General features: G+C 42.8%; 1 protein-coding gene across 1 annotated transcript in view; it reads left to right on the forward strand.

The window, feature by feature from the left end:
* SORCS3 (sortilin related VPS10 domain containing receptor 3) overlaps positions 1–25,286 on the forward strand; it is a 564,006-nt gene that overhangs the window by 530,623 nt on the left and 8,097 nt on the right. Inside the window, exons 23-25 of the mRNA XM_056849278.1 lie at positions 6,425–6,556; positions 12,780–12,879; positions 15,481–15,586. Coding sequence (XP_056705256.1) covers positions 6,425–6,556; positions 12,780–12,879; positions 15,481–15,586 — 338 coding nt within the window. The remainder of the gene's footprint in view (positions 1–6,424; positions 6,557–12,779; positions 12,880–15,480; positions 15,587–25,286) is intronic.

The raw sequence follows: 25,286 nt of genomic DNA on the forward strand, positions 1-25,286 counted from the left end.
CAAAGTGGAATCATGAAATAATTCAGATATTTTGTTTCTTTGTCTCAAATTTATTTAGAAGGCACATGTATTTATGTTGCCTATATTTGCTTGGCAAACTGGATTTTTTTTTTTTTTTTGCCTGCAACTCAGGGTGAATATTTGCAGTTTTGCCCACATCATATCCCTACTGTGCAAAAACTTGTTCGGTGTTATTTAATGATAACTATGTTCCCTTTGATCAAATGCATTCTTGTTTGAGCTTGATTTTCAGTATTCTGAGAATAACGTTGCAAGATGTACATTGTTAAAATAAACCTGTTTCAAAAGTACATTTACAGTGCCTTGAGACCAAATATTCAGCTCTAGCCTGATTGCAGCCCTCCTTTTCACATGGAGGGTTATTAACAGCTATATGTGGTGTAGGAGAGCCATGTGGGTTGATGACTAGAAATCTATTTGGTTCATGAAAAGTGGAAGTGTACCTGTTTGGGGAGATAGAGTAAATTGCATTTTTAGTTCATTTTACTATTAGAATAAAGTACAATGATTTGTATGAAAAGAGTGATGAGCTAGAATTTGAGAATGGGTTGGATAGGAGGGAGTTAGACTTCTACGCTCCCTCCACACATTTCTGACTGAACCCAGACCCCTCCAAAGTCTAGCTTGATTCAAAAGGTGTGATTTCCAACCAACGAAATCCCTGGGAGTCTTTTATATTGCCTTAGGACTTTTCCTGACCCTCAATTTACTCCTTATTTTCTTGGCAGTTGATCCACAAGCATTGGAATTGGTTTGGTCATGGTTCTTCCACACATCTGGCCTCCCTCAGCATTTTTGTTGTTGTAGAGTCAGTTTATTTTCTTCTGCATGTGCCTTATGTAATCAGGATTTTTAAGGGAGGGCATTGTCGGTGGTGTTGTGACGTCCTCTTTTTAGTTTTTACATGTGCTTGTATCAACCTAGTAATATTATAGCTGCATTTTTTTAAAAAAAATTGTACTAAAATATTGTTCAATCAGTATACCATTACAATGATAGGGTTAGGAGGTTCTCTGAATTCCTAGCTATAATTTTTTTAAAGTAAGTATCTATATCCTTCCCTCACAGAGATAAAAGGGAAAAGGCATATCTTTGCAAGCGAAGGGCCAAATATTTACAGCGCATTCCTGAGATGCGCTGGCAGCCCACACCAAAGGCATTTGGAGGCCAGCGAAGGCCTACGCCAGCGCAAGGGCCCACAGCGCCAGCGTCTGTGTGGCACACGTTGGCATTTGTGGCCCCAGTATCAGCGTGCAGGGCCAGACGCCGGTTGCTGGCCGCTGCCGCAGCAGCTCCAGTCCCAGATGCTGACGGAGCCTGCCGCTGGCATCTGGACACCAGCAAAGGCCACGTTGTCATCCTGGGAGGTGTTCCTGGGGCGTCATGGCACCAGCTGGGGGGCAGAACCGCCATTAGGTGGCCTCCTGAGCCGTTATGGCTTGGGAACGCCCCTTTTCTCCCAGCCGAGATATGCTACCTTTTAGGTGGTGTATCTCCCGTGAAACCCTATGGGGATTGTACATTTTTTTGGCACTGGGTGGAGGTTTTGGCCGACCGAAACCTCCTTAAGAGGCAGCGCTGTTGCGTTGCCTCCTAAGCTCAATGCAGGCATTCTGGTCAGGAATGCGCTGTTACTTTTTTTAAAAACTGGGAATTCAGATAACCTGCTAAACATATCATTACAATGGTATATCAATATCTCTATAAAGGGTAATATATATATTTTTAAATTAAACCACTTGCCTTCAGGGTAGGGGGGTGGAGTGGGAATGGTTTGCTAATGTCAACAATCCAATCATCAAAAAGTGGGTTGGAGGAGTTTGGGGGTGGACAGGACAAAGAAAACTGACAGAAACATTACGCACAAGGAAAAAGTTGACTCAAAATTGACTGCCAGAAAAAGACAGGTAAAAGTGGTCTCAAAAGAACCAGGAAAAAAGAACCCTGGCAATCCCCCTCCCCTAAAAAAACCCAAAGCAAAAACTAAAGGCATGAAAATGCATGCAGATATCAGGGGATAAACCAAAGCAGTGCGATGCCAGAATCAATGACAAAACCCCATGTCACAAAGCCTATAGTGAAGCAGTCAAAATGAGGAGAATCAAAATAATTCGTTCAACAGGACTTCATTTCTTGAATGCTGCCTTGATCACGTGGGGATCCTGAAGATGCCTGAAACCATAGTTATTGGCATTTGTGGATGCTACCAAGCTTGCTCTCAGCAACATCTAAGTCCTGAAGTTCCTATGATCCCTCTTCAACATCCTCCACATCAATAAAGGTAAAGGGTGGCTGAGGGAAAGTATTGGAAGACAGATGCTGCAGTGTCCTTTAAGGCTGTGTTAAGCTACTAATGATATCATGAAAAGTATAATGGGTTGTACTGCCCACACCAAGTCAGAATAGATCTGATACACAATGTGATTAATTTGGGATATCTGGCTGGCATCTTTAAAATCCCTTTCCATCACATGGGTGGTACCCATCCATTTCTAAACCAATGTATTTGGATGGTGGAAAGTGTCATAAAGTGGCAGCCAATTTATGGTGACTCTGTAGGGTTTTCAAGGCAAGAGATAAACAGAGGTGGTTTACCATTACCTGCCTCTGTGTAGCAACCCTGGAGTTCCTTGGTGGTCTCCAAGATCAGATTTGCTTCCAAGATCTGATGAGATTGGGCTAGCCTGGGCCATCCAGGTCAGGACAAAAACCAACTTACTTCTGTAGAACATATTGTATAAGTAAAATAAATAATAATGTTTCTGAGATACCCATTTTGAACACACACACACAAGTTGGATGCTTGTGAATTGTAGGTGAGACTGGAACAACACTCCAAGTGTGCAAAAATGTAAGATACTGACCACTCACAACTTTAGAAGTTCAGCACTATAATGCAATTTTCCTGTTGAGGTTTGGTGCTAGGGAAGCATGACCAGGAAGCTACTTGTATACCCCTTACCTTAGTGGAGCACAGAGGCAACATATTTAGCCTCTTCCTTCCCATGCAGTGTGGTTGACAGTTTTTATGGGTTGTGGTGGATTTCTGTGCTTTGGGGCAGACATCCCTGGCATTAATTCAACCACCACTCCATGCTATGATAGTAAAAATGACTAGTGATGCTGCCGCCTTTGCAGACTGAAAAATCCTTAAGTGCATGAAGATTTAGAAGAAACATTTGTTGTATGAATTGAATTAATCCTTAGCAATCTAGACTCTGTTAGCATCATAGTACCTATAGGCATGAACTTTAGCATTATTGACTGAGGGGATTATGGGTGGGGGCTGGGTACCTCAAGATGGGTACCTCAAGGACACTTTTTTACTTCTTCAAGAGACACTGAACTATCATCAACATTCTGTGGTTCCTTGTAGAAAGGCTGTTTGGGTAGAGGGTCTTTTTAATTTGCATACCGATATTTTTCTTCATATCACAGTGTGCAAAAATCTGAAACATGTCTGTGGATGGTCCCATTTCTCTGCCCTACCAATAGGCATGAACCATCAAGTTTGCTATTAGTGGGGAATATTATTTATTTGATGTAATTCTTTCTTTCTTTCTTTCTTTCTTTCTTTCTTTCTTTCTTTCTTTCTTTCTTTCTTTCTTTCTTTCTTTCTTTCTTTCTTTCTTTCTTTCTTTCTTTCTTTCTTTCTTTCTATATTTTGGGTTTGGGTCTGTACTTTCCACCCTTGGTTTTGTAGATTTGTTTTTATTGTATTCATATGATCTATGGTTTTTGTATGCAATTTATACTGCATGTATCATTTATACTTACAGCATAATGTATAGTGCTGATTTATTAACTCACAAATAACATTAAAATATGTGTATATTATGGGGAAATTCTGTGTGAGGAAAAAGAAAATATGCAAAAATAATCACCAGTCTGAGTTACATAAGGGAGTATCAAACTGGAAAAAAAACCTTTGGTCAAAACAGCAGAGATGAGAAATTTGAAATCATTCAAATAATATTAGGTTGACTGATTTTCTTTTAATGTTTCTGTTAAGTATTTGCATTAAAGTTTAATCAAGTACTCCTTCAGTGTAAGAATTGAAACAGATTATCTTGAAGTAGAAATTTTCATTTACCTGAGAAAACATGTCAGTTTATGAATACTTGAAATAAGCTTTATGATTCAAGTCAACAAGGTGGGCACCTGGTTTCTGAAAGAAAGGGGGCAGTATACACCATACATTTTGGACATTCTTCCTCCCCAAAGTCTTTGTACTTAGACTGTGATATATCATGTATTGAGGAGAAGGCAATGTTTAATAGAGCTTTCCATTCTTTTATGCACTAAAACTTGTAAGAAGATAAACAAAGGATCCAAGTATTTATGTATTGAAAACATTTAAATGCTGCTTTTCCATCCAAATAGGGTCCTCAATAGGGCTGTCGATTCGGTTCGTCCCAAACCGAAAAACTGAATTTCCCCTGATTCCCCAAACTCAAAAAAGGCGGGAAAACGGGGAGCTGAATTCAGCAAATTCAGGGTGTTCGGTGAATAAATTTAGCAAATTCGGGGTTCGGTGCAGCAGCATAACAGTCAGTTAGTAAGCAGCATTCTCCTGCAGCCAATCGGTGGCCAAGTTGGGTCTTCTTCTTGCCAATCAGTTTGAGCGATTGAGTGCATGAGCCCAGCTGCTGTGCGGCCCGGGAAAAGAAAGAGAGAGTATCTGTTTGTGTGTGAGAGAGAAATCCCCGTGGGAGGGGTGCTTGTGCACATTAGCGCCTTTCCATGGCTGCAGGGGGCGCATTTTTGGGGGTAGAGACCCTAAACTTTCAGCGGAGCTTCAAAGGACCCTTCTTGCGAGACCCCCCAAGTTTTGTAAACATTGGGTCAGGGGGTCCCGAGATATGGGGCCCGAAAAGGGTCCTCCCCTTAATGTACATTTTTATTCCATTTAAAGCACACATTTGCTCCTTTCTGTGGCTGCAGGGGGCACATTTTTGGGGGTAGAGACCCCAAACTTCCAGCGGAGCTTCAAAGGACCCTTCTTGTGAGACTCCCCAAGTTTTGTAAACATTGGGTCAGGGGGTCCTGAGATATGGGGTCCCCCCTTTTCCCCTGTGGGATGAATGGGATCAGCCAATCCTGTGTGCATCTTGAGAGCAGCAAATCCAAGGCAAAACCTCCCGTGCTTAAATGGAATTGTATTGGATTATCCAGTCCTCCCAGTTCCTCCTGATGGAACAGAAGACATCCACAGTAAGACCCCTTTCGGGGCTTTAATCTATAATTTTTCTCCTGTGTGTGTGTGGGGGGGAAGCAAAGTCTGTGTGTATGTGTGGGGATCAGTTTTTGTGGGGGGAGCCAAAGGGGGCTTTTGCCTGTTCTGCCTGGGGGTGTGTGCCCCCTTGAGTCTCTCTCTCCCTGGTTTGAGGGGGGGCTTCAGTTGTGTGTCCTCAGGTTTTCCCTCATTCATAAGATCGGTTAGGTCTATTTTGATGCTTGCTCAAAACTGGTTTTCAAATTGTGACTTAAAGAATGCATTTTCCTGGTCCCGAGTCCGATGCAAAAGGGGAAATTCCACCCCTCCTGCTCCTTATGCAAAGCTAGCCTGCCTCTGTCCCTTTCCATGGTTTGCCAACTCCCAGGCATCACCTGTTGCTTTGCATGGTTGCAAATGTGTTGCTTTGCATGGTTTGCAAACTTCTTCGCACCTGCCCCGCCCTTGCTCCCCGCAGCTCAGCTGTTTGTCGGGGCTGGGAGCTTTGGCAAGCTCTGCTAATTGCAAACCCCCATTGTCAGAGATGCACATTAAGGAGGGGGACCCCTTTCGGGGCCCATATCTCAGGACCCCCTGACCCAATCTTCACAAAACTTGGGGGGTCTTGCAAGAAGGGTCCTTTGAAGCTCCACTGAAAGTTTGGGGCCTCTACCCCCCAAAATGCCCCCCCCCCGGAGTCGCAGAAAGGTGTGGTTGTGTTTTTAATGGCTTTATTCGGCCGATTTTTTCCCCGAACTCCGGATCTCATGCCGAATTGCATGGACCCGAAGCAGGGGAGTTCAGACTTTGGCATTTCCCAAATAAAAACGGGCCAAATTTTGCCGAATCCGAATTTTACCCAAAAAAAATTTCAACAGCCCTAGTCCTCAAGGCAGCAAACATCAATGCATTAAAACATTTAAAATATTAAATCTACATTTAAATGTATATATAAATATTTAACAATATTGTGTGTGTGTGTGTGTGTGTGTGTGTGTATAGACAAACAAACAAATACAACCAGGAAGGAGGGCCAATAAGAGTTTACTAGGGGTACACCAAATGAAACAGAAGACAATGACAGAGGGAGACAGACAAATCTCCCTGAGGAGGGAGTTCCAAAGAGCCTTTCTCAGGTTTCTACCCCATTATTATTATTATTACTAATCCAACACTCATCTTTTTTAGGTGACTGGTATCCCTGAAGAACAAGTTCTGGTGGCAGTATTCCCTGGCTTGCCCACCGCGGCTGAGCTGTTCATCCTGCCTCATCAAAACATGTCAGAGAGAAGGAAAGGTAGTGAAGGCGACCTGGAACAGGTAAGGCAAGGAAAATACTTCTCATGTGAGTATTCCATAGCACAATTTTTCCCACTTTCATACAACATTAACAAATGAAGAGACTTCCACATTAACTATACCACTGCTTTGACTTCAGTAGACCCTGAATAGCAGCGGTGCTAAAAGCAGTGGAGTGTTCCCAGATGGGCAACGCTGAGAATTGCTTTTCCTTGTAAATCTGCTGACTTGGCTGGTGAAGTAAGGCAGGAGGAAATACCTCTGCTGAGTAACAATGGAATGTTAATATCAGAATGCTGTGCAGAGTGTGCTTGCCAGTCAACAGTCAGGTACCTCCCCAGTCTCCTCCTCATCAGTGCTGCCTTTTCACACTAGCTTCTCTCTTTCCCTTGGCTGCTACTCAGTGGTAGCAGCCATGGCAGTCAATTTAAAGGCAAACCTTTTCTCTGGGTAGGAAATCTGGCATTCCTACAGGGTAGTCTATGATTTAAGCATAAATATGAAACATGTCCAGACCTGTTTTTTAGGTGGGAGTGTAACTTCTACTTAATTCAGACTCAAAGAAGGATAAGAAGGGAGGTAGTTCAAGTCTTTGAACAGTGTGATCCCATCTTGTGATACTTATATTAATGAACATTATAATACACAAACATCAAATCTCTCTCTTTTTTAATAATAATACTGAAATAACATAGAGAGCAATAATTAACATAAAACAATTCAGGCCTGTTGTGCCCAAGAAGACCAGGGGTCTCACAGGCCATTTATGCAGGGCTGTTTCTCTTGCGGTCACTCCACCAACTGCTTCAAGGCTTCCTTTGATTATGCATGCCTTTCCTGACCGTCAGAGGTCGCCTCATTCTCCCCACATGTTTTGCCTGTGTTTTCTGGATGCTGTTTTAGCCAGAATCCGGAAAACATGGGTAAAACATGTGGAAATGTGCGGGGAGTGCGAGATGATGGTTGAAAAAAGTGAGCATAATCAAAAGGAAACCCCAAAGCAGTTGGTGGGGGTGACCGCAGGAAAATAGTCCTGCATAAATGGCCACAGTCTCTTTTGACTTTAATCTACTCAGTCCCTTCGAGCTGAATTGACCTGAAGCTCTGCTGTGCCTTGGCATGTCATCTGTCCTCTTTCTTTCCCAGAGTTTCTTGTAGTTCCTAAAATACTAATGTATAATTTTACAGACAAACTGGAGTCCTCCTAAAGCATGCTAAAGCATCCAGTCACTCTTGGAAGACTTATACAGCATCCTTGCAAACATGCACAATAACAATCAAAATACAGACTAACAGCCAGTAAAAAACAAAAAACAAAAACATACGCACGCACAATTCCCCATTTTTGGTAATCAGTATAAGAAATTCTTATGCCTGAAATATTGATGTATAATTTTACAGACAAGCTGGAGTCTTCTTGAGGCAAGCTACCTGCTGCTTCATTCCCCCCCCCCATCACTCTATTTATTTATTTTATACATATAAACACACAGGAATTTGGTGACTCTACCTCGAAAAATGCCCCCCCCCCCGGAGAATTTTAAAAGTACTTACTTTTCATAGTCTGAAATGGCGACTTCATCTCCAAAGAATTGTGGAGAAACTCAGTTCCCCATGAATGCTTGCAAATATTCATTGGAAACTGAGTTTTCCCACAATTCTTGGGTGAGGAAGCAGGTGGTCATTACAAATTGTGAAAAGTTAGTACACTTACAATTATCCTGGGGGGGCATTTTTTGAGGTAGAGTCACCAAATTTGCAGCATAGCTGCAAAAGACTCTCCTTGCATGAGCCCTAAGGTTTGGTAAAGTTTGGGTCAGGGGTCCAATTTTATGGGGTCCCGAAGGGGTTGACCCCCAATGCTTCTCTGTGGAGGAGGGGGTGATCCCTTCGGGACCCCATAAAATTGGACCCTCTGACCCAGTCTTCACCGAAAGGTTTACCGAAAAAATTGGACCCAATAAACCCAAACCCGAAATGTACCCCCAATTTTTTTTGCACAACCCTACTACCAAGACACCAATTTTTCACCAACACAAGTTGGTGAAATGCAGTCCCAGGCCCAGGAGTAATTTCACTACTCATGGTTTGTGCCATGCAGCATTTACAGAGCCATTGATTAGGGAGATCTGCTCGCATCGTCCTGTTTGATCAGCAGAACTAATCAATATATAGGTCATTAACTATTTTCCATCACATTCTCAAGCAGACCAATAGTTGGATTTATTGCCTAGCTGGAAGATGGAGCAATGGAGTTATCATGGGAAGACTTCTTGTAGAAGATGAAAGCACCATTTAGTGCAGGATCCAACCCACATTTATCACATTAGGGTGTGATATAGATATAGTCATCTAATGGTTATATTGAAAAAGATGTCTTGAACACATACTTACTTTCTTAGTGTCCCTGTCCTTGCAACACCCATATTTTTCTTTTAATGTGTTGCCTCTGTCTTGGTACCCGTCTCTTTTTCTTCTACACTTCTTTTCTTATCCTTCTGAGAGTAAGCTCAAATGTGGAAGCTGTTAACGCTAACACTGTGTAGTGAGTTATCACTGATGCACTAATACGTTTGGCACATTCAGGTTGCCCAGTACATGCATAACTTAGAGACCTCCTGGAGGCCCTTCCCAAATATATGTGTGTGAACTCATATGTGAACTCATGCTAGTTCAAGAGTGCATGACAGATGGGGAGCCCTGTTGTGAAGCCTGTGGCAGTGCCTTCCATGAGGCTGAGGGAGGAAGGGGCCTGCCTTTCAGCCTGAGCCCAACAGACTTCTATTTCAGCCACAAGCTTCTGTGACACAGATAATAAGTTTTTCCTTCCCCAGACAGACAGGCATCAATCTGCTGCTTGCTGTCATCATATCTGCGGCAGTATCATAAGGGCTTGGCGATGCTACAAATGCAGACCCACCTGACCCTCTTCACAAAAATGTATCACATGACAAGGCATGGTGATGTCAGAGAACAGCCCATTTAGCTCCAGTCCAGATCCATTACAGCCCACCTAACTGTGCACCACTATTCAACTCTGTTTGTCTATTATACCTAGCTCTTCCTGCTCTAGTATGTCTTTTTGTGAGTGTCCATCTCTTAGACTATGACGTAAAAGAAATAAACCGGGAACACCAACAGTGACAATGAGCAGAAGAAAATGGCTCACAGTAATTACATAAAAACAAAAAAAGGACCTACTTATACATCTGTAAAATGAAGATATCCTTAATGTGGTTACTGATATTTACTTTTTAGAATAACTGGCAGAAAATCTGAGAGGTATCCATGTATGTCATAGTATGTCCCTTATACCAATATGTATATAAAACAGCCTGGAATTTTTGCACTTAGTAATTCTGTGACTAAATTTCTTTCTAATTTTCGGACCCTATGCTTTCATTGAAATGTATAGCAACGCTGCCTCCAATTTGACTTCTCTGTCCTTTCTATAGATTTTATATTCAGGGTAACTGTATCCCATTGATTTTCAGTACTCCACTGGGTTTCAAATATGCCTAGTATGTCTACATTCTCTTTTACCACTGGACAATTTCTGTAATTAGGTCTACCAGATTCAGTGGAGGACACTGATAAGCTACACTTACCGAATTTTCCCAGACTGTTAAAAGATTCCCTGTTCTCCCTGCCTATTTGGGCTTGCAACCTAAGATGCTGCTCCATCAGTGCAGCAGCAGCTCCTCCAATGGAATTGATTTTTCCATTTGTAGAAGAGGGGAGGATGATTTTTTACTAATTCACCCCTCACAGTCTGGCCTCTGTACTATTTCTTTGGGCCCATCATCCTGAAGGACCACCACTCTGAGGAGCAAAGATGTCTTCAGTGAGAGGGAGGAGACAGGAAGGTTGCCACCCTCTAGTGTGACTCGGTGTGTTGCTTAGGATCTAAGCCTTGGCTTCCAGCACCAGCTTAAAATTATTTTTTGTGTTTAATTTTTTCAGAGGCATTTTGCAGCCTAATCCTATTAATGTTTACTTGGAAATACATCCCACTGTAATTTGTGGGGCTTACTTCAAGTACATTTGCATTGATTTGCATCAGTGCAGCATAATCTAATGCATATTTATTCAGAGTTAAGAGCAACAGAGTACCACAGTCTTAGGAATAGAGCAAATATTATGTTTTTAAGTATACACCTAAAATATACACATTAAAATACATGAATGGGACAAACCCACATGGGAGCCACACTTATCATACAAGTACACTCTTCAAAGAACAAGGATTGACTGTAGATCTCCATCAGATGTATGCTAGATGAGATACTGCGCTATCAGTGGATCTTCCTAGCAATTTTAAAAAGAAAAATATTATCCCCACAGGAACCCAGTTCAGATTGGGATCAGATTGGGATTCAGGATGAGAGCAGAGGAATTTTAACTCTTCCATGCCTACATGGGTTTGCTAATCAAAATGGTCTCCCTCCCATGCTTTTATTAGCACCTATATTTTGTCTATTTTATATATTTTTATCAGGCATGCGGGGGGGGGGGGCGGCTTGCATAGTTTTACCAACTGAAACTGATCCCTCCATGCAAAGCCTCTCTCCCCTTCCCCATGCAGCCCCAAGCCGGGCCTTGCAGGCCACTATTTATATTATTTCAAAATGCCTTGAAGATCTTTTCACAGATCTCCCAACATCTTGTCTACTTAGGCCGTTAGTCACATACTGAATGAGGATATAAAGGGGAGACTGTATTTGGAAATTCCAGTATCCATTCACTTAAATAAATAGGTAATTACAGTGATGAATAGCAGCTGTGATAGTATGGCAAGATTAGAGTCAGGAACAATAGCATAAGCTTGCTAAAGCTTCCATGAAGGATTTAACCAGTGATTAAATCAGCTAATCAGTTCTGAAGCCTTTATTGGTGATCCAGTGAGGAAATGAAAAGACTTCCCTTAAAAATCTGTCCCTTGTAATTGGTTTTTCTTTTAAACTGTAGATATAAGTTTTGTAATGATTCTTAGCATTTATATTGTGCTTTAGATGTCCATGGGATTTTATCTGGGTAAAGCTTACTACAACTATATATTATTATCATCTCCAAATTGCAGATGGATGGCTTGTAATGAAAATGGAGGTTTCCCTGACAGGGCCTAACTACGCATTACATATGCACACCTCCACGTGAAGCCTGCAGTTCTCCCAGAATTACATCTGATCTTCAGGCTACAGAGATAAATTCCCCTGGAGAATATGGCAGCTTCAGAGGATGGATTCTATGGTATCACATCCTTTCTGAACTCCTTCTCTAAACTCCATCCTTCTGAGGCACTGCCCTCCAAATCTCCAGAAATTTCCCAGCCTGGAGTTGGGAACCCTGTGTTACATTGTTTCCAAATCCTCCGTGGGCCCTAGCAAACTAGATATGTACTCGAAGTTCCATGTTGAAATATGTACTTGATCTCTCTTAAGGTCTACCACACAGGCATAATTTGAATGACAGACAACTCTGGGCACTTTCATATATGCTGAAAAGTGCACTTTTAATCCACTTTTAATGCACTTAACAATTGTTTGCAAGTGGATTTTGCATTTCACACAGTAAAATCCAGTTGCAAAGTACACTGAAAGTGGATTGGAAGTGCTTTATTCAGCACGTGTGAAAGTGCCTTCAGTTTCTTAACCATTACTTCACACCATCTGTTACACAATTGGCCCAGAATCACTTCACACTACTGTGTCCAATCATTAAAGTACATGCAGATCTTCCAAATGTTTTAGACCAGATAAAGCTACTAACAGATACTACTGCTACTAAGAAAAAGCTGGAGAAGCTGAGAACATTAGGAGAAATGTTCTAATAGTAGAAGTAGTAAGATAATGGAATCAATTACTTAGGGTGGTGGTAAGCTCTTTTTTGCTGGAGATTTTCAAGCAGAGGACGGGGCATCCATTTGTCAGGGTAGCCGTAGCTTTGGATTTTCTACACTAAATAGGAGATTGTACTAGATCACCTATAAGACCTGTGAAGCTGTGACCTTAAACCAACAGCCACTGGTCAAATAAAATCTTGTCCATTTTGTATCACCTGTATTTGAGAATCAAACCACTAATACCTGGCTGTATCAAGTAGGAATGTCTTTGGTATCGTTTTATGAAAAATTGTATATCTCTATGAATAAAATGTGACAGAAATCATCTGGATATGTGTATGTGAGAATGCTTCTATAGCGTTAATGGTGATGTTTATTAAGAATTGTACATTGTTTTCTAAGGCTGTTGAAATCCTCTTCAATGCTTTGAACCAGAACCTGGTACAGTTTGAATTGAAGCCTGGTGTGGAAGTAATTGTGTATGTCACCCAACTAACGTTAGGTAAGCTGATAAAAGCAATAAGGTGTATGGTAAGAAATACCAGCCTGGATACCTTTATGTGGAGAAAGTGTAACAAATTCTTTGTCTTCTAGCCTTGGACATTGGATAAGGTGATGCTTCCTTTACAGAGCACTCTCACAGTTGAAAGACCTTTAGACATGCACAATTTCAGAAAGCCAAAACCAAAGTGAGGGCAAATTCCAATCGAACTGCTTAGCTCTTCTGAACTTAATTATTTCTTGAAAACAGGCAACACAATCCAAAGGCGGGGGGGGGGTAGATAGATGGTGGCTGGGAGTGGTGCAACCATGCTGCCACAGAGGCTTCCCAGCTGCAAAATAAAAAAGGAAAAGGAAAAAAAACCAAAATGCCCCATAGCGTCTAATGGTGCTATTGCACCTATTTTGGTGGCGTAGCAATGGCTCAGCGCAAAAGGGTGTTCCCAGGATGAAAGGCATTGGAAGCTGACTAACATCAGCTTCGCCCCTAGGAATGCCCCCCATGCCAGCGCGGGCTTTCCCTTCTGGGAAACTTTTATCATATCCCTCCTGTTTTTCTAAATTAATCCCCCTCAACCTTTCCTCATAAGGAGCATGTTCTAATCTGGATAACTTTAGTTGTTCTTCTCTGTAACTTTGCAAGCATATCAACACCCTTTCTGAGATGGATCAACCCTAACAGCTCTGAGCATGCAGAGCCACTAACTGTGGAAGACTCAGTGTCATCTGACTAACCCAGTTCTTAACTCTCCAGAAGTTTTGAGATGGGGACTGAGAGACCCATTATTGTATGTGATAAACACCTGTACAGCAGGAACAGAGGACTCAATTAGTCTTAATGAAGAGAAAAGACACTACAAGAACTTGCAAGTTAATTGCAAAAGCTGGCCATCAAGCACAGTGGGGAAAAAGTTACAGCTCTCTCACCTCGGCTTGCAATGATATTTGTCTGTAGGTGTTACAGAGAGAAGTGGGCTAGAGCGGATAGTGAAACTGATCTCAGTATTTTCTTTGGTAGCAACAATGAAACTTGCCTTGGTTGCATACAAGACTGTGTCAATATCACTTCAGTTGTCCTCCACACTGCCTCAAGTATCTTGTAGGGACCAATTACCTGATTTAGACCTTATGTCCTGGGCCCCATAGCCTCTTCTTTACATTTAGTTGCTTTATTTCTTTTGTTTGACCTTTATGTTTAGTTGCTTTATTTCTTCTGTTTGTTTGTTTGACCTCTATTTGAAACAACAATAATTCAAAGAACTAGCCCTGATCCAGAGTTAATCTCCTAGAACTGTCTGTCCTCTAGAAGAGTGCTGTCTAAAATTTAACATGTGTATATTTAACATGTGCTGAAGTACTGAAAGGAGTCTTGGATCTGTCTCCCACTGCATATAGAACTTCACGTATTATCAGCATGTATTAACCTACATTGCTGTGAGCCTATGTAGCCTTACTGGCACATCTTTTGTAACAGATGGATTGCAATGGTTATCTGGCGCATATATAATTTTAAGCATGTGTAAATTACCCTAGATTGATGTTCATGATAAGAGAAAGGTGGGAAATGTTATGGTCAAACAGTAAAAATGAGGCTTAAGGCTGCAATCCTAGGGGGGAGGGGGTGAATCTTCTTAGCAGCTGATGTGACCCCATGCTGGTGTCCATGCCACTTTACCATGGTGTAAAGTGGTACCTACACCAGCACAAGGGCAAAGTTTACAACGTTATTAATGGTATGGAAAGAAGGCAGAGAGAGAGAGAGAGAGAGAGATATTCCCTCTCATAACTGTAGTCTTCAGCATCAGCCAGTGAACTGAATCATCAGTAAGTTCAGATTTGAGCAAGCAAGTACCAATGTTTCATAAACATATAGTGAACTTCAGAAATTTACTACTGTAAGATGTGATGATGTTCACTTGCTAAGATGTCTTTTTAAAAGGGCTCAACAAATCCATGGAGCAAAGCTTGGAGAAAGCCTGCTACTCCAGTCCCTTTACATTTTAAAGGGTCATTATTTTCTGTGGGGGTAGGGATAGAGACAATTGGTAAGTAGACAACTGGAGGAGTATAGACCCTGTGTTGAATGATAAGGGGAATACAGACTTTCCCACACTGGTTTCATTTAGGGTGCATTAAGAGATGTATGAAATACCACAGGACTGCAAGGGCTCTTTGGCTATATGAGATATTTTTCCTCATTAAATTATTAATTTACAAGATATTGATGAGTTTCTCCCCTTGCTTTGATTGGTTCATCATTAAGCAAAATCTAGGGTCTCTAGCCCAGGGTGGGGAAAAAAATCTTCCCTGAAACAGTGGCAGGCCAAAGAGATGAGGTGGGACAACCTTCTCACAGTTTGTCTGTGTGTGGCGTGCAGCTTCCTTTTCATTATGGTGCTGTCTGGAAATTGCAGCCTTGTGTTCAAAGGGAGGGAGATCAATTTCTTCCGCACGAGCTGTGTTTTCTCACACAGCAAGTACCACACGGCAGCGATAATAAAGATGAGCCTGCAATGAAAGGAGAGCCATACTTTGCCTCTCTCCCCACCCCCACAGTTAATGACTCGCCAACGTAACTCGCCAATGTTCTTCCCCTTCCCAGCGCCTCTCGTCGACTCCGGAGCTGGGCACAGCAGTTCAGCAATGTTGATGTTGTTGTCAGTGGTCTTCGTGGGCTTGGCTGTTTTTTTAATCTACAAATTTAAAAGGTATGTTGATACTCCTCCAGAAAAGCACGAGCACTCAAAGAAAGGCTGGCTAAACAAAGCGGGAAAATGTACTGTGGAAAACTGGTCTCTTTGTGTTTTGGTTTAGAGTTTGAGGAAGGACAAAAGAGAAGGGAATGTTTCTATAATGTGACATCAGGATCATTTCCTGGTGGGCAGTCAGTATAACTGTCTCCACTTTCATGGGGTGAAAATGGTTGGGTGTCACACAGCACCTTCATCCCTCTCAAATGTGTGAAATAGGATTAAACATATTCTGGCTTACTGGTCAGACCTTTTCTTGGTGTCATATCTGGTGTCCTAATCAGTACCCCAGCTCACCTGCTGAGAACAGAAAATGTCTCTTCCAAGACAATGTTGGCAATTACTGTGTCTCAGAAAGTCAGGCCACTTTGCAGATCTTTCTCCCACAGGGGCAACTTGGGAACAGGATAGATTTGAGTATGTAGGCTGAAGGTGGACACATGAAGCACATCTGATTGGCACCACAACCGTCTGGCTGGTAGCAAACCTTATGATATTTCAGCACAAGGCTAAAATTGTTCTTTCCCCCCCCCCCCCCAGGCCTTTATTAATTGATGATTTTTCCCGTCTCTTCTTTCTGGTCGTGTCCCAGACCCTCATTTTGTATGGTTTTTACTCTTTTATGTGCTGCAACTTTTAATGTTACTACTCAGCTGCTGGCTTTGGGTGCTATGTTGCTGTTTAATTGAATTTTGTTGTGTTGTTCTTGTCCCCACACCCGTGAATGAGACAAAAAGCATTTGTATTACACTAGGATTTTATTGACAGCTAAGTGTGGGTTGCTGCTCACAAGCAACCTTCTCACAGCTACCAGCCTTTTGAGGGTAAACCCACCTTGCCTCCAAACTTACCAGTGTTGTCCCTGGTTTCCTTTATCCTAGCCTGCACATCAAACTGTCCTGAGAGGTGTTAAGCTTTCTGTCCCTTTCCCCATGTGTTGTTCAAGCAACTAAGGGCATAATTACATTATATGCTGACTGTGTGTTGGGTCATAGGTACACAACTGTGATCACAGTCAAATATATCTTAGAGAGCCAGCGTGGTGTAGTGGTTAAGAGCTATGGTTTTGAGCAGTGGAGTGTGATCTGGAGAACCGGGTTTGATTCCCCCACTCCTCCACATGAGTGGCAGAGACTAATCTGGTGATCTGGATTTGTTTCCCCACTCCTACACATGAAGCCAGCTGGGTGACTTTGGGCTAGTCACACCCTCTCAGTCCCACCTACCTCACAGGGTGTCTGTTGTGGGGAAGGGAAGGTGATTGTAAGCCGGTGATTGTAAGCATTCTTTCATTCGGCACTGAGAGGGGTGGGAAGGAGGTTCTGGTTTCCCTCCCACCCCACTTTTATCAGTGGAAAGGCAGAGGGGGGCTTTTCTCCTCTTTTCTCTGTCTCCCATGTGCCGTAGAAAGGACACATGGAGCCAGAAAAAAGAGGCGAGAAGTGGTGAAAGTGGAGAAAAGGGGTGAAAGTGGAGTGGGAGGAAAACTGGAAGCTCCTTCTCCACCCTCACAGACCTCCCTCTTGTAAAGAGCAAATGAGGAATTTTAAGGTGAGTTCGCACTAGGGGTGTGCACTGAGAAAAAAATCTGTTACAGTTTCGCATCCTGGCTTTAGGCAGGGGGTTACCATGATAGGTTCATTTTGGATAGAAAGTTACTAGTTTGAGTTGGTAATCCATGCCAATTTGAGGGCCTGGAGCAACAGTCACTGAAGATAATGACTTTGCATTCACTCTGAACTTTCAAGCACATTAGGGTCTCCATTTTACTGGACCTCAAATAGGTGAGTTTCTATGCATGTGCAATGCAGATACCGTTCTTTTCAATTAGCAGCTTACAAAAAGAGGCCAGTTTGAAGGGAAACAGAAAAAAATCCTGATTGGCCCCAAAAGGCAACTAGCGAATCCCACATTATTCAATGGGGAGAGCGAGGGGGTCAGCTTATAGTGGGAGCCTGCATGAAGGAGGTGGAGCTCACATATATGATGGCTTCATCATCTCTTTCCTATTGGCCGGGCTCCGTAAGGCCAACATCCCAGCCTGACGGACCCTATCAGTCACTGTGTTTCATTCAAAATGTGAAGTGAAACCAACACTGTCATTTACTTTGAAAAGTTTGTAATGTAATTATTACAGGTTTTAATCTGTAATAATTGCCTTGAGAATTTTGTTGAGCATGTGGTATTAAAGAAAGGCAAGGGGGTAGCCAGAATAACATCTTTCCTCGACATGACACTGCCTGCAGTGCTTCCAATTATGCCTTGAATGTCTTGAATACATGATAGGTGCAAGGACTTCTTGACTTGTGTGGGTACGGTTGCCAACCTCCAGGTAGTAGCTGGAGATTTCCTGGGGTTACAACTGATCTCCAGGCGATAGAGATCAGTTACACTGGAGAAAATGACTGCTTTGGAAGGTGCATTCTATGGCATTATACCCCACTTAAGTCCCTCCCTTCCCCAAACCCCACCCTCTTCAGGCTCCACCCTAGAAATATTCAGGTATTTCTCAACCCAGAGCTGGCAACCCTGCAGGTGGGTGCAAGTTGGGCTGGACCTGCAGTGATCCTGTTCCTTCTCTTCCCCCCTCAGTTGGGGTGCAGTGTCGAGGGCATACCCTCTTCCTCCTTCTCTCTGACCCATTGGGAAACAGGGTTAGGGGTGAACGAGGGGGTGGGGCCTTTGTCCAGGGCTGCTTTTGCCTCCCAGTCTGCTCCTATTCACAAGCCAAATATATACAGCCTATCCAAAGTGGTTGGTTACCATACCATAGCATGCATGCCCTGTTCTGTGCCCACAACTGCAAAGATACGACAGATGCTGACCAGTGATAGGGCTTTTTTTGATGGTGGTACCTCACCTTTGGAATGCCCTCCCTCTTCAAGCTTGCCTGTCTCCAACTTCCTTTTCTTTTAGGTGCCAGGCCAAAACAGTTCTTTTCATCTGGAATTTAAACTAAAGGGTTTCATCTATTAAAGATGTTTTCTGTCTTGTCCCAGACAGAGGATTCCTTTGTCGATTTTAATTTAGACTGTTTCATTTTATGACTTCTATGTCATGGCTTGGACTTTTCAAATTAACTTGGATTGTTTTATTGATATGTTTTATTCGGATGATTTGTTTTTGTCGTTGTGTGTCGCATTGCACAGGCCTGGATAGGCAGCATATTATAATTTTCTAAATAAATGAATGCAATTGTTTTTGAATAGACCAGGTTGATACAGAGAAGTGACTAGATCAACGATGAGGATGCTTATGAAATTCTCCCCATCCAGATTTCTCTTCATATTTTGGATTCCTGAATTACCTGATCTTGTTTACAAAGAACCACCAGTCATGTTCTGGCATTTCCCCCATTTCTTATGTCATTCTTCTGCTGTTTATTCAGTCTTCAATCTGTCGATGCATTTGTGATCTGCCATTCTTCCGTTTTTGACTTCTGAACTTTGTTCAGTCACCGCATGTACACAGTTTGCCTCAGTTACCAGTTCACACCTTTTTTCTTACAGGTTACTGATGTACTCCAGCACATATTTAATCACAGAGCAGAAAAGGCAGCTTGAAAAGATCGCACCAGGATTCCTTTTTGCATTGTGATTCAATCAGTGCACTCATGCAGATGTGTAATGCCACAGTACAAACGGGAATCCTGATGTGATCGTGGAACCACATAATCCCTTTTTTGCCCTATAAATTTAATTGGTGTTCATATACACTGGAGTATATTAGTAACCTGCAAGGAAAATAAAAGGCATAAACTGAAAATGGCAGCAAACACTTGCCACTTCAGAAATGGATTCAAGTTAAACTGAAAGGCAGGTGGAGTGGAATGAAGAGCAAAGTGAACCTACCAAATGATAAAGGAACTGAGGAAATCAGTTCGTCCATATATTTGTGGCTGTACCAAATGCCTCAAGAGTTCTGGGATACTTCTTTTCCTCCCCATCGCATCAATAATGACATCAACTGTATTTGTGAGCACAGTTTCCCAGTGTCATTACTGATCTTTGTCCACCATGTTTGGGCCAACAATGGTTCTTTTCCACGGTTTGCAGCTCAGTGTCACTATGCTGATTAAAAAAGCAACAACAACAATTAGGGATGAGCTCTAAACAGGTGTAAATCTATTTAGGATTCCCAATCCCAATATCCTCATCTATGAACAATCATTTCTGCAACACTTCCAATAGGTCAGGCAGCCAAAGATGCTGATGCACAGGAACATCTGTTTCCATGGAAAATGCACATGCGAAATATCTCTGTCAAAATCTGGCAGCTCCTTTGGAGTGCAACTCCATGAGGCTCTGCCATGTTTGAAGGAATGGGGTTGCTGATCAGAGACTCCAGTCACAATTTCTTATTTTGGTTGTAATGATTAATGTCCTAAATAGGAGGCCTAGAGAATGAGGAGAATACATCTCCTTCTCTCACAGCCTCCTTCTCATTGCTTTCTGTGTATTCAGTTAAGTATTGCTTAGAAAAAAATGTTAATTTAGGGTGTATCCATTAGGAATGCAACAGAGTATCCACACAGGGGTTTTCCTTGGTCATCCCCTTTTGGCATCTGCCATACCCTATGCCATCGGAGGTCTTTCTGCCAACTGTTTAAAAATATATACGAATAGCTGCTATAGCTGTTGTATGTTTCAGTGATTATAACCGCTACTAAGGGTTTTTTTTAAGCCAGCACAGGGACCTCTGGTGGTGTGGTGAGAACAACAGTAATTGCAAAGGGGTGACGGAAGTAAAATAGCACTGATTTTGGAAGAGGTTTGAAAATTTACCCATTCCTGTACAGATGGCATCCTACCCCACTTGGACTGCAATCTTTTTGGGCAAGAATAGAGTATGCAGGGGAAAACCTGGGAAGTGTATGTATGTATGTTGTGTGTTAAGTGTCATCAAGTCACTTCTGACTTTAAGGTGACCCTATGAATTAATGGCCTCCAAAATGTCCTATCATTAACAGTCTTGCTCAGGTCTTGCAAACTGAGGGGCGTGGCTTCCTTGATTGAGTCAATCCATATAATGTTGGGTGTTCCTCTTTTCCTGCTGCCTTCCACTTTTCCTAGCCTTATTGTCTTTTCCAGTGAGACCTGTCATTTCATAATGTGACCAAAGTACGATAGCCTCTGTTTAGTCATTTTAGCTTGTAGGGAGAGTTCAGGCTTGATTTGCAGATGATTGGAAAATTATATTGTGTGTGTTTTCCAAAAAAAACTCTGTTCCAATCTGGAAGTCACAGCAGAGAAAAACAACTGTGTTGATACAGCCAATGTTACACACTTATAAGTAGGGGACCCACAAGGACTTGACAAGGAACATCTCATTTTCCTTTCCTTCCCACCAACCAACCTACCTTTAATCTGCCCTGTCTTCAGCTTTCCTTCCTTTCCTTCCCCAGCAGCCTCTGGCCCAGTTGTGCAGTGGGGAAACCACAAGGACTTGCAGGTGGATACCACACACTCCCCTATATCCCTACACTGCCAATCATGCCTTTGCTTCATTCAGAGCTGCTCTGAGCCTGGCTTGGTCAGGAAAGGGTGGGCTAAAAATCAAATGAATGAATTCAAACAAAAAGAGCTGGCACCACAGCACCAATGGTTCTATTGGAAATAAATGAATGTTCCCATGTCAGTTTTTGTTTCTTTTGCATGTTCAAAAGTGACCTGATGGGATAGAGGAGAGGGCTGGGGGATGACTCATCCATGTATCTTCTAGAGACATTTCAGCTTCTGGGGTTCATTCTATGTGTGAATCCATCCAAAACTGCCATCCACCAAGTAAAGGTGATTTCCCCCCATAACTATTCCTGTGTCCCGCGCCCAGGCTAGCCCCAGGCCCGGGACTGCCCGGCGGCGCACTTACCGGGCAGGAGGAGGCGAAGCCGGATGGGGAAAAGTGGGCAGGGCCGACAGTGCCACAGCCCGCGGGAGCCCCGGGAGAACTGCCAGCCTGGCCGGGAGGGCTGGGGCCGAGCGACTCGGCAACGCCGCCCGGTATTGGCAGGGTTTGCGGGGCGACGCCTCCGCCGGCCCAGGCACTGGGGTGAAGTCCCCCGGCAGAGGAGGAGCCGGGCGGGGAAGGGCCGGAGGGGCGAAGGGACAGGAGCGGGAGCGGCAGAGCACGAGCCGCCGATCAGCTGGGGCAGGGCCGCAGCCCTCCTGAGGGGGAGGGCGGATGGACGGAGCTGCCAGGGGTTGATTGGTGGAGCCCCTGTCAGACAGGAGGGGAGGTGGGAAAGGGGTGGAATCCCGGAGGGCCTGGCTGGCTATATGACGGGGAGGGGGTGGAAGGCCAGGGAGGAAGCGGTGCCGGGCGTCCCTGGAGCTGGTGTGGCTCAGAGGAGCAGGAACGGACCGTGGGCTGAAGAGGAGGAAAGGAAATCCTCTCAGGAGGCCCATTCTGAGGCCAAAGGAAGCCCTCTCCAAGTCAAGCCGGCCAGGCCGCGGGGCTAAGAGGCGGGGCCCGAGGGGACGGATCCTCACATCCTGGGAGACTACATTTCTGATTATTATTATTATATAATCTGCACTCCCCATCCTAGACCGGGCTCAGGGTGACTCACATAAATTGAATTTTAAGATTAAAAACATGTTAAAACAATTAAAACAGTAATTAAAACCAGCCCCTATAATCAAACATACACAGTAACGTACATCTTAAAGGCGCCACTTGTGTGAAATAGGGGCCATGGCACACTACAGCATTCCACATCCCCAAGGTGGAATAATTCAACAGAGGGGAGGTGGGTTTGCAGGGTAGGGTAGGGAGGCCAACATTGATTGAAACTAACCATAGCTGGCCTCAACAATAGGCCTACATTAAAACTGTACACACTCAAAACCTATCAGAAAAACATAAATGAGGAGAAGAAGGTCCATTTTTCAACACAAATTTATAAACATGGAAAAATAATAATGTTATGATCATTTGCCCTTAAAAAGGTCTGCTTTATGAAAGAAAGATGTTCATGGTGAGTCTTCTGCTTGCTTGAATACATTTTCACTCCTCTTGTATTTTTCCATTTGCTTCCATATCAGAGTTTCCTGCCTCTCTGATGAACAGATGAGCGCTGTCAGTACTGCACATGCCCCTTGGGAGTTTAACAATAAAGCTGTATCAGTGCAGGAGATGAGTTTAAATAACAGATGCCAGGTGCAAGCCCAGATGGGTTCTATGGCCTTTTATGATGGGGAGGGACTGCTTTTCTGTAAGTGACATAGTTAGGCAACTACCTGTTGTGCCTATCTTCCACCCCATTCTAGCAAGCTCCAATGAATGGAGGCAGAACCCAAATATCACATCTAGGGTCATGAAAACAAATCAGTAAATTTTGGTTTTGGGTTTATTGGGTCTGATTTTTTTCAGTAAACCCAGATACCCAGTAAAGCCAAATACCCATACTGATAAAGAGGTATTTCAGCTTTCCGGGTTTACAAAAAAAAAAAATTGAAGTCTATCTAGGTTAACTGACATTTTGGAAATTAAAACTAAATTTGTGGGATGGAGTATTTCTGGACAGGAAGAAAAAAGTGACAAAGAGGAACAAGTAAAGAAGGACCATAGCATTTATTTGGCCCAAGTGGTGTTCTGCTTGCAATATGCAACTCATAGAGGTTTTTTTTCTTTCAGTTTTTAAATGCTGACAGTTCACATACATACTGCATGCCATCTATTATGTGCTTGACATGCCAAGAAAAGGATGTACTCAGTGAAGATAAATAAAACTTGTTTTCCTAGCCTTTTGTTCTTGGTAGACGTAGTAGGTAGCATTCAGTGCAAAGTTTCTGCTTGTGCTTGAGGTTTTGCATAAGAGGAAATGTAAAAAGATTGTGATAGCCACTTGTTCTAAGTCAGACTTATTATATCCTCACTTGTTTTTCTGCTTGTGCAAGATCTTGTGCAACCACTTCTGGGCACTCTAATATATAAGGCGGAAGGTGCGAGGTGATGCACAGTATCTTTGCAAGTGGAACTGTGCTAAGTTTATGTTTGCACGTCACTGAATCCAAGCCGGTATCTATTTGGTTACTCAGTAGTGAAGACTTGGAATTGACTCATCAAAAATGTAAGAGTGCAGCAGCTCCTAATGAAAAATTAGGTACAAGGCATGCAGCACTGTCCAGTTTCCCCTTTAATTCAGAAGGCTATTAGCCATGTGTACTTTTGTGATTAGCTAGAATCTCAATTAGAACATGGAGCTTCAGTTTAGCTAAGTTAGAGAAAACATGTGTCTGCATGAATTTTTAATTTTTCAGATTATTACAATTGGCTGTCTGCTGGAACACACGCAGGCTGTTTATTAGAGGTCTGCATGAAGCAAGACACTCAGGTGGCTCATTAGCCATTTGTGTTAGAAACTGCTCTTCCGTCTTGGAAGCTTGGCTGTAACTCCATGTACACATGGAGGAATTCTGTTAGAACATAAAGGGTGAATAAATGCATAAGAGAGAATTGTTAATTCTGTTTTGTTTTTCTTTTCTACTTTAGCTAAATAAAAAAGTGTTATTCATGAGCTTCTGAGGGTAATGAAGCACACTACTGGACAGTTTCAAAGGATTTTAAGCTCTGCTCATGGAAGGGATCTTTCCCACTTCCCTCTTCACACTGCAGCTCACTGTTATTTCCAAAAAAAGCAGCTTCTGGGGATTGGAGACCTTTAGGAACAGTATAACAAGGGTCTCTGCAGTGGGAATGGGGATTAGCAAAAATTGACCTCCTTGATTGAGCAGAAATGCCTTTCTGCTAATGAAACGGAAACTTTGGATCTAACTCTGTTCCCACTCTCCCTCCCCATGCATTTTGTCAATATGTGGGGTTGTCATGTGAACTGGACTCCCACTATTCAGGAAAATTTACTACTCATGCATTACTAGCAAAATATATAATCACCTATAGAGTAGGAATGTACAGACTGGTAGGCATTCTGGTTCTTTTAGGGACTGGCATTGAAATGAATGGTCTTAGACTGGACTCTCCTTAGGAATGCATTTTCAGATGATCACAATTTGTCTAGACTAGTGCTTTCCTTTAAACAAAACATTTGCAAATTGTGGAATCCCTGCAGGCTGGAACATTTATCTCCAGTAAACAATCATTCAATAAATATTGGCCAGTCATCTGCATTACAAAATAATTGTCAGTCAGCAGGCATGTCAGTTTGAAAAAAAGCTACTTAAGCCATGAACCATGAACAGGTATCTATATCTATATCTACACACACACACACACACAGAGAGAGAGAGAGAGAGAGAGAGAGAGAGAGAGAGAGAGAGAGAGAGAGAGAGAGAGAGAGAGAGAGAGAGAGAGAGGTTTGTAAACCAGATATGTTTTGTCTCTCTGCTTAACCCTCTTGAATGATCAAGGTTCAACTTAAACCAGTCAGCCTGGTACCATAGACAGTAGGGTTGTGCAAAAAAAAAAAAAAAATCAGTAAATTTTGGCTTCAGTTTATTTTTTCAGTAAACCCAGAATAAGCCAAATTCCCATACAGGTAAATATCGGCATTCGGCTTATTATTGAGTTTACCCAAAAAATGGGCCCATTATAGTCTATGGGGATTTTTTCAAGGCTCCAGGGGGCATTTTTAGAGGTAGAGCCCCCAAATTTGTAGCGTGGCAGCAAGGGACTCTCCTTAGATGGTCACCGAAGTTTG

Source organism: Euleptes europaea, chromosome 5 (assembly GCF_029931775.1).
Source record: "Euleptes europaea isolate rEulEur1 chromosome 5, rEulEur1.hap1, whole genome shotgun sequence".
Classification (NCBI taxonomy): domain Eukaryota; kingdom Metazoa; phylum Chordata; class Lepidosauria; order Squamata; family Sphaerodactylidae; genus Euleptes; species Euleptes europaea.